Raw genomic sequence first — 10284 nt, forward strand, 5'->3', positions numbered from 1 at the left:
ATTCACCCCCCTCAAGGTGTTAATCTTGGTGTGGAGACAACACAATCATTCGCCCCTCTAAGTCATCTGGTGGCCTTAAGGTTTGAGTTCTCTTCGATGAAAGGTTTGGTTCTTGAGGTGGTTGTGCTCTGCCTTTAGTATAGTGCAGACCAGGTTTTTTATTTTTGTCTCACTATTTGATTTAAAGTTCCACCATTTTTTGCCGCACAGTTTCTCTAACTGACTCCATGTTTGAGATTTCCTTCAAGGGAGTTCCTTCTTTGTGCATTCTCCTATTCTTGTTGACGACATGATTCCCCGCTCATTACACCATTTAAGATTTTTAATCTAAAAATATCATGTGGATCACACACAATGAATAGAAAGTGGAACGACGAGTTGAATTTAAATTTAGAGAGAAAGAGAGAGAGATAGTGCACAACAGTACAAGTTCTTAGAGAGTAAATTCAGCGGCCCTTTCTTCAAGAAATGACCCCCTACATATAAATCAAAGGGGTATCTAATAAAGTTATGAATTTGTCACTGTTTGAATTGGAATACTAAAAGTAACTATTGCAAAATTTCATCTTTATATTTGACTCTTGGATCCTTTAATATCCAAACAAATGTTGGTTCTGTTGCGTATTCATAACTTCTTGAAAAGGGGCATTTAATGGTCTCCTGTCATTAAGTCGCCTCATAGTTGTTAAAACTGCTCGAAGGACTTTATTCTACTGGAAGAACTTCATTCGGCTAGAAGGTCATCGATCGACCTTTAAGAGAGAATCCTCAATTGATCATTAGGGTGAACTTTGACCATTAGGCAGAGGATGCATCATCGCAATTTGATAGACAACTCTCATTTGGACAATAAGCCTTCACAGAGAATCGAACAAACATTCAATGTGGTGCCCTGTGGGCATCGTTATGGAGAATCCCAAATTTAGTCGAGGGAGATAAATATAGAATATCATCCCTAAGATCAAATGCTTCTGAGTTCTTTGGTTCGATTATACTTTTTATGAGAGGTCCCATGGTTTCTAACGAAGGACGATCCAAATGCAGTGCTCCGGTTTCAAATTAATCATAACATTCAACTTTTTATAGAAATTCGAGCGATCTATAACAAGTATTTCTGATGTATAACAAGTATCAGGCTTCTTAAATGAGACTAAAGCCTTAATATTGTAACCGCAGCTGGTTTGCGTCGCTCTCGTCAATTGTTCTTCATCTTTTGTGCTCATCAGGCATAAAAGCCAGCCAACGCTTTTTCCTTCAGGCTTACCCCCCCACCAATCGCACATTTATATGCAATCTTCCCCCAAAAACCATGGCTTCTCTACTCTTCAAGGATAAGAAAGGAGTCGGACTGTCCTGCGCATCTCCGGCATCTGCAGCAGTATGCACAAGCCTCGAGCAACGGTCAATGGTCCGCCCGTGCATCGTCCGAGCTGCTGATGTCTACAATCGGAGCCCAAGAAGACCAAGAGCTTCAAATCACCAAATAGCCTCAAATAGCAAGACGCACAGCCATAATAACAGAAAGAGCACAGAGAAGCAAAACAAAACTGCGTTAGCTAGTCCTGCGGGCTCTTCTCGCTGCCTTCTAAATGACGGCTCTTCGTTTCATTTTGTATCTGAGATTGATAACTCCGAGGCTATAGTTACAGCTGAGAAAAAAAATTCTGATCCTGAAATATGTGACCAGGAGGAATTAGATGTTCTCAGGGCTCGTACTTCAGCAAGACAGGACCAGGTTAGTGTTTTAGTTCGTCTACGTATTATATATTTTTTTTCATCTTCTTTTTTGAGAGAATTGTTGAGGTTTGTTTGTTTAATTGATTTATTTGTAGGTCGTTGTCTTGAGGGTTTCACTTCATTGCAAAGGATGTGAAGGAAAAGTAAAGAAACTTGTCTCCAAGATGGAAGGTTTGTGGCTTTGTCTTACTGCATTATACGAGCTATTGTTGCTTGCTTTTAGTCAATTTTCTTTGCTTTTAGTCAATTTTCTTAACTTTTAATAGAGATTTGTTGTTGACCAAACAGAAAACTGCTAGTTTAATTTTCTTGTGTTGGAATACATGCTTTTGACTGCTTATTAAGTCTATGTTTAATTGAGTCAAATTTATTCCTTAGTCTTAAGAGTTAGTTGCTATTTTTCTTGATATTGTTTCTTGTTATTTTCTTGGCTGATTTTTAGGTCTTTTTCTTGGAAGTTTGTTATTAGCTCTAAATTTAAATATTGTAAGGCTGTACAAAAGGTTTGTAGTTTTAATTTTCCCTTCAATCTAAAGTAGTTCTCTTAAGTTTTCTCTTCTTTCTTCTTTCAAGAAGCCAACATCTAGAAACAAATTTGAAATTAATAACTTCGAAAACAAGCTTTTGTTTTTATATGTGTTTCTCAACAAAGAAACACGAATTTTTTTGTTCTAATTTCTGGTAGGAAAAATGGTGCTAATTTTGTCTGTAGATTTTCTGGTGAATTAGCAAATTGCTTTTGGACTACAGAAGTAGCAGTTTTATAATAACCGATGAACCCTTTTCCTAGCTTCTGTTGCAGCAGGGTAGACAACTGAAGCATACACAAGAATTAGATCATAAAGTTTCTAAAACTTTGGAGAACAAGATATCTATGTTTTCATTATATAAGAAACTGCTAAATTTAGTTCTAATGTCTTAAAATGGTATAGAAATTATAGGAAACTCTCAGAATCTCCTTGTTCCAGCATTTAAAAAAGCACCTTTTTGGCATTAAAATCATTAAAATGTCATGTTAGCGAACTTCCGAGTACATTTACCAATTTTTTTGGAATTAATGAAGCATAATCAGTTCTTTTATTATTTCTTTACTGTCTTGGACAGGGGTGAGTTCCTTTGAAATAGATATGGCAAAGAAGAAGGTAACTGTTGTTGGAAATCTAACACCTCTCAGAGTTCTTAGCAGTGTTTCAAAGGTAAAGAATGCACAGTTCTGGCCATCACCTCCTCGGGCTTCAGCTTCATTCTAAAGAGTAAATCAAGGGGAAACGATTATTCTGATTCGACCTAAGCTGATTGTGTTTCGAGAATGTTTTTATTAATTGAACAGCTTCTCCTATAACATAATTCGTTTCTATTTGTTCAAGTATGTTTCTGATTTTCTATTAATGTTTGCTTACCTTCTCTGATATCTATGCATAGGTTAGTAGGTGGCTGTAGGTTTTTTAAAAGTCAGTGTTGTTTTGTTGGAAAAATTCAATTTGGATGCCTATGATCATTTATGTTTTAATATTATATTTTAAGTTGTAGGTTTGAATTCTGGTTTCAAAATGTTTTTCTTTGTTTGGAATGGAGAAGTTCATCGGTTTGGAAAAAATATGAGAAAAAAGCTTTTTTAGGGTAATATGAACTTTCCTTTTGAATTCCCTCTTGTACTAAAAAATTTGCGCTCTAACTCACCGTTGTCTTTTCAAAAAATGAAAAGATGAACATAAACATTTCACCAAGAACAGAATACATTTCTTTTCCCTTATGTTTCTCAAGGTTTTGTGGGCACTCTTGATGGAATTCCTTCTCACTGACTGCCGGCTGAATAAAATATTTTGATGAGTGACGATGAGTCTAACAATGGTTATATTAGCCAGTCGGATATTTTTCTTTTATGAGAAAGGAAATGAGGGTTTTTATTTGATTGGATTTTCTTTTTAACGTGATGTTTTATGTCTTTTTTTTCCAACAAAATTAAGGATCTTTAAGCTATGGGACAATGCTGAACAATCAATAAAAAAATTAATAAATATGTTCATTATCTTTGGTTATTCATTTTAAATTCATTAATTCTTTATTAAGAGCTTGGATGTCGATTTTGATGGAAGTGCAGTTAACTACAAGTTCATGTAACAGGAATTTATGCACTCTACAATAAGTTTGTCCGTACAAATGCAGCATATAATTATGGTTTGCTATTTTATATTGAAGTTGCTCTTAGAATTATCAACAAAACTGACATAAAAATATGCTAAATAATAAAAAAACGGACTATTGAAACATGGTTTTCAAGATGGCCAAGCAAAAACTTTCTGATAAGACCCATCATTTTAACTCTAAATCACGATTATCATTAAAATCAATAGTAGATTGACTTAGAGCTAGGGCTAATATTTTTCAATCCAAAATTGTACTTCGGGTCTCGTCTAAAGGATAGAGTATGATGAGAGTTATGAGAGAGAATAGATAGGGGGAATAAGAGAGAATAGGACGGTGAATAACAAATAGTACTAATTATCTTCGATTAGATTTAACATTCTTTCCTAAAAGGATGACTCCCCCATTTATAGACCATAGGGATGTCTAGTAGATTGCACACTTTTCCCTTATTAAATAGAGACAATATTAATCATTTATGAGCTATTACATCTTTAAATATTCGTAACTGTTTTATGGATCTTTTATCTGTAGTAACCGTCATTGGTGCCTATTCATATTTGTAATCTTTATTATTGTTGCTTCATATTTATAATGCTCAGCCTAATTAGCTTGTCGACATTCGATCGACTGATATACATTTTGTCGGTCGATAGATATTCGGTTTGCTTTCTCGAGGAAACCCTAAATAAAGACATTATTCTTTGTGAAGGTTTATTCTGTCAGGCAGAAGGTGTATCATCGTAATCTAATGGGCAACCTTGGTTATGAGAAATGTCCCATATTGATGGTTGGAGCAACCTTTGACATTTTATTTGAATGATCTTGGATCGATTGAGGAGTCAATATTACATGGTCATTGCCGGTTCTGTCATACCCCGATTATTGGCTTAGATTCAGATTCTCTTTTATTCACTCAATGAAACAGCTCAAAATTGCATATTCTAAAATACATTTTTAGCTCATTTTTTAAGATAAATTTATGATCATGCACGTTAAAGGAAGATATTTTATATGTTTTTGTTTCAGACGCAATAAATGGACTTTTGGAGAAAATGAAGCAAACACGGTACAATTTGGAGCCGAAATGAGTATGGAAGAAAATTCTGACTTCACACATTTTGACATGTCTTTCTATGTTTAATCTTATTTACATTTATCGCATGCTTAAGAATGAAATTATTCTTTAAGAAAATGTTATTTTCATATCTATCTTGTAGGTATACCAATTTGTAGCGCAATGGAGCTGAATTGAAATGGAGCGAAACAGTGGAGCTATCTGCAACGTGGTGCCTCATCACCAGTGATGATAAGAGAACGATGCCCAGGTGCCAAAAATTGTGCATAGGCAACATAAACCTTCCAGGGACGGTTATGGATGATTTTTTTGTGGCTTCAAGGTGTTTTGGAAGGTTATGGATGGCTATGCACAACCCAATGACTCATGCAATGAATTTAGACATTTGGAAATGATAGAGATGTGTCTCTTGGAGTGAAGTGGTGTGTCTCTTGGACTGAAGAGGTTTGTCACTTGGAATGAAGAGGTGTTTTGTGTCTCTTTAAAATGAGGGCTTTGACACCTCTCAAGAAGGGAAGAAGTGGAGGTGTGTGCCATGTGTGTTTGTGTGTGTGTGTGTGTGTGTGTGTGGGTGTGTATGTGTGTGTTTCTATAGGGGGAAATCTCTTATGGAGCCTTGGTGACTTTTTGAACGTTGGAAGAAGTGTAAGGTTTGCTATTTGCTTTGTAAAGAGGGTATGAATCTTTTGCAAATGATAAGTCCTAGCCTCTTTTTGTATTTTCTTTGAAATATTGCAATATAGTTGTGTGTTTTCAAAGTCATTTGCAACAAAGTTTTCTGTTATGTTTTTTCCATTTTTAGTGAGTAGTTTTCCTCTTTCTGTTATGTTTTCAAAATCATGTGTGGGATTAGAATGGTTTGGAGAACTTCTTTTATCCTAAAAAATTGTGATGATATTTTCTCCAATACTTCATATACTTTGCAAACTGACTGTTTGTTTTGTTAAAATTTGAGGAGAAGTAAACCCGAGAGGTCTAAGATTTCACCAACTAGTGAATACTACATTTCACTTTGGAAAGAGCCATGGTGATCGCCTGAGAGGGAGTGTAAATAGATTGAGAGATAAGATTGATGGGCGTAGAGTTGATGTTTCCAGGGTGACAGTCTAGTTTTTGTTATCAATTTGGTATAAAGTTGGAAGTGAGAGTCACTGGTAGGTTCTATAGAGAGGGCATAGTGGGTGATCTAGAGGTGAGAGACTAAAACCTACCCAACGCTGCTATAAATGCCAACAACAACTTTAAATTAATCAATGTTCTTTATGCTCGAAAGAGCTAAATAATATGAACGCTCTTATTTGTCACAATAATACATTTGATTTTTAAACATTCTATTCCTACAATAATTATGATCTCATTGCAAGGAGAAAGGTATTTTAATTACTTAAGATCATTCCAAAATTAAACAAGTCTCCTTAGAGTGGGTTTTTATTTAATTTCATTAATTAAAAGTTTAGCATAAATTAATGAATTTAGGAAAACAAATCTTTTTGAAAATTTCAAACTAAGACCTGATAGTACTAGACTAAATGAGCTTAAGAGATTTCTTATCTCGCTTCCCTGTGGGATCGATACTAGGGTTTTTAAATAAAGTTTTTATTTCATGAAATCATATGTATACTTGCATAGTATCCCTAGTGTGTAAACTATTAATAAAAAATTCTAAATTTTATTACATATCGATTTTGCACACTATTTGCGTAAATATATATTGGGTAAGGTTTTTAGTCATTTTTTAGAAGTTAAATTACATATGTACTTACGGGTCGGATATAGTGTTTGGCGCCATTGCCGAGGAAGCTACAATGAGAACTTTAGGATAATTTTTAGTTGAATTTGTAAGACTTAGATTTTGAAGTTATAATATTATTATATAGTGTGTTTATTTTATTAAGAAAGTCCAAAATACCAAAAATATTTTTGATATATGTCATATTAGTTAAGTCTTTAAATTTGCATGCATAGTCAGGAGTTGCAAACCATGAATTTTACGGTCTAGATTCAGAGAGAATTTTTAGGAGGATTACGATTCAGAAAAGGCTCATTGAATTTAATGTAAAAATGGTGGGTTAACAATAAAATGAATATTCATATTTGGATTATAATACTAGTAGCTTCGAATGAGTAAACCCCAAGAGAGTAGCGAATTTTCAAGAAGATATGCTTATTAATTAAACTTCTCATGTTGCAAATATTGCGGGGAAGTTAGATCAATCTGTAGAAAGTTTTTCTTCACGGCACCTAAATATTGAGAAAAATTCATTAGGACAAATGATCGAGACTAACACTTTTGAAACTTGCCATGAGATGTACAATCCTTATTCGAATTATAACCATCTAGGTTGGGAAAATTATTCAATATTTAGCTGGAATAAAAATATTTCAGAAGAAGACCTATTTTGGGACGATAATTATCTAGCTTTATGAATAGATAACTGAGCCAATAATATATCAAATATTAGTATCGCAAGGTGAAGAATTGAAAGGCAATCTTGGACTAGAGAGCAACTAAGTATTATTTGATCTAAAATCAGAAAAACATAGAGAGAATCCAATTCAAAATTTAGGAGATCTTGAATTATTATATAGAGATACATTTCTTATAAATTTTAAGGATGATATGAATATACAAATTGATAAAATTATTGGAAGAATATTGGGTCTAGAAAGAAACATGAAGAATTAAAGTCTTAATCAATCTAAAAATGAGGAGCTGAAAGAAAACTTAAAATTTGAGGATTTCCAAGGAGCTAAAAAAGATTGGGTGATTGATCAAGGATTACTTAAATGAAATTTTGATTCTAGTGGAATCCTTTATCGGGCTGACGATAGTAAACCAAGTACTCTATGGGAGACATCCCATGATTATCTTTGTTGGTGTTCTCATTAATGAATTTGTGTTTTTGCTTATTGTCAATTTCTGGTATGTAGTTCTCTTAGTTTTTATTTGTTTATGTTTGATTGATATATGTGTGTTGTTGGTGTGATGAAGTGATCGTGTAGAGAACTATGATTGTAATTTTGTTTTTATACAATAAATGTTAGTGTTGTTTTGGTTAGAAGAACTTATCTTTATATTCATGCCTTTTTTGTTATATAGCAATTCCCTCTAATAATTTGTGAACCTGAAAATTATACATGTCCACTTTTATATTTGTCTCGAGTACTAAAGTTTTTGCTTCATTTTTAGCTCAATTTAATTTTCAGCATGAATTTATCAATTTCATTTTTTCTTCCTCTCATATTTATCTGTACTAATTGAAACATATTTATAAATTCAAGTTTGGGGGGAGAAATAAAAATCTTTCAAACTTAACTTTATCCTTGATAGCTTGTATTTAATTCGATATCACTTTTTAAAATGACATGTGGTATATGACGTTATCTTCAGGAGACTAAACTTTTGAATTTTAGAAATGATAGAGAGGAATATAGCAAAAAAGTTAGTAAAAATGATGAAACTAAAGTTAAGATATTTAGTAAAAAATTTTAGGGAAATGATTTACAATTTATAGTAGGAGAAATTGAATTTTTCAACAATTAAAGATTTTTACAATACTTATTTTTAAGGAATTTCAATTACATGAAAATTCATTTTAAAAAACTAATATTAGATTTTATATTAAGGAAAGAAAATAAGTTTTTAACTTTAGAAAAGGGATAGTGAAATTCAAAATTATTAAAAGTCTATCCAGATATAGTAATCCTCAGATAAAAAATATAAAGGATTAAAAAGATCCTGAAAAAAAAATGAAAAAGAAGAGAAGAAGGAAAAAAGAAAAGAAAAGAAAAGAACAGTTTGAAAAGGAGAGGCAAAGGTTGGGGAATAGGACGTAACTAAAAATTGATTTCACTTGAGTCTTTCTAAGGAAGAAAACTTATGATCAATCCTACACTCAATGTCAGAAAGTATTAGTAATATCTTTTTTGAATATAGAATTCATAAATTCTGAAATTAATATTTTTCTAATAATCCAAAATTTGTTAAAATTTCAATTATATCTAAATGAAATAAAAAAATAGTATTTCTAAACTTAATACTAAATGTTCTGATACCATAAATATCATCTACGTTTCTATAAATTCTTCTACGTTGGAATATAACATTTTTTTTAAAAAAAATTTAGTTATCTAAAAAATAAACCCACTACTGCAGGTTAGCAAATTTGGTTTTTAAAGTTATAGTGTTACTTGAGGACAAGTAACATTTGGGGGTATTGATACGGCTAAAAATTAATATTTTTTAACATTAATTTTATGTTGATTTTTTTGGATAAATTTACGATATTACACATTGAAAGAATTTACTTTCCATATTTTTCATTTCATTTATAATAAATGGACTTTTGGAGAAAATGAAGCAAAAATGGTACAATTCAGAGCCGAAATGAGCAAGGAAGAAAATTCTGACCTCACAAATTTTGATATGTCTTTATATGGTTAATTTCATTTAAATTTATCACATGTTTATTAATGAAATTAAACTTTAAATAAAGATTATTTTAATCTCTATCTTGTTCGTATACCAATTTAGAGCGCAATAGATCTGAAACGAGGTGAAACAGAGCTAAAAAGGAACGAAACAAAACGAAATTGTGAGATTGCGAGCAAGGTGGCCCCTAGTAGCCCAAAACTGGTTGCTAGGCACCAATGATGACCAACAAATCGTACCTAGGTGCCATACACTACCCAGGGATGGTTTTGGACAGTTTTTGGTGGATTTGGGGTATTCTGGAATGTTCTAGATGGCTATGCACGCCCCAATGACTCATACAATGCATCTAGACATTTGGAAAGTAGAGATGCACCTCTTGAAGTGAAGAGGTGCATTTCTTTGAGTGAAGAGGTGTGTATCTTTGAAAGAAGATGTATTTTTTGTTTCTTTAAAAAGAGGGGTTTGGCACCTCTCTTGAAGGGAAGAAAAGGAAGCGTGTATTGTGTGTATGTGTGTGTATGTGTGTGTGTGTGTGTGTGTGTGTGTGTGTTTAAGGGGAGAAGTTTCTCGTGGAGTCTTGGTGGCTTTTGGAACATTAGAAGAAGTGTAAGGCTTACTATTTTTTTTGCAAGAAGGGCATGAATTTTCTGTAAAAGATATGTCTTGGGCTTTTTTTGAATTTACTTGGAGTTATTTCAATATAGTTGTGTGTTTTCAAAGTCATTTGCAACGAAGTTTTCTATTGTTTTTTCTCCATGCTTAGTGAGTAGTTTTCCTTACTCTCTCTCCTTGTGATGAGATTTAATCATGTGTAAGATCATATGGTTTGAAGAACTTCATTTATTCCAAAAATTTGTGATGATATTTTCACTAATTCTTTATTTACTTT

The 10284-nt window shown here is 32.7% G+C and overlaps 1 protein-coding gene across 1 annotated transcript; it reads left to right on the top strand.

Moving 5' to 3' along the window:
* The first annotated feature begins 1093 nt into the window (after positions 1 to 1093).
* On the top strand, positions 1094 to 3126 carry LOC110038467 (protein SODIUM POTASSIUM ROOT DEFECTIVE 3-like). The gene is made up of 3 exons (XM_020743317.1): positions 1094 to 1735; positions 1833 to 1908; positions 2842 to 3126. Exons 1-3 carry the CDS (start codon positions 1310 to 1312, stop codon positions 2985 to 2987), a joined length of 648 nt encoding a protein of 215 aa, XP_020598976.1. The 5' UTR covers positions 1094 to 1309; the 3' UTR covers positions 2988 to 3126.
* The last annotated feature ends 7158 nt before the right edge of the window (positions 3127 to 10284 follow it).

This window comes from Phalaenopsis equestris, unplaced genomic scaffold, assembly GCF_001263595.1.
Source record: "Phalaenopsis equestris unplaced genomic scaffold, ASM126359v1 Scaffold232919, whole genome shotgun sequence".
In the NCBI taxonomy this organism is placed as follows: domain Eukaryota; kingdom Viridiplantae; phylum Streptophyta; class Magnoliopsida; order Asparagales; family Orchidaceae; genus Phalaenopsis; species Phalaenopsis equestris.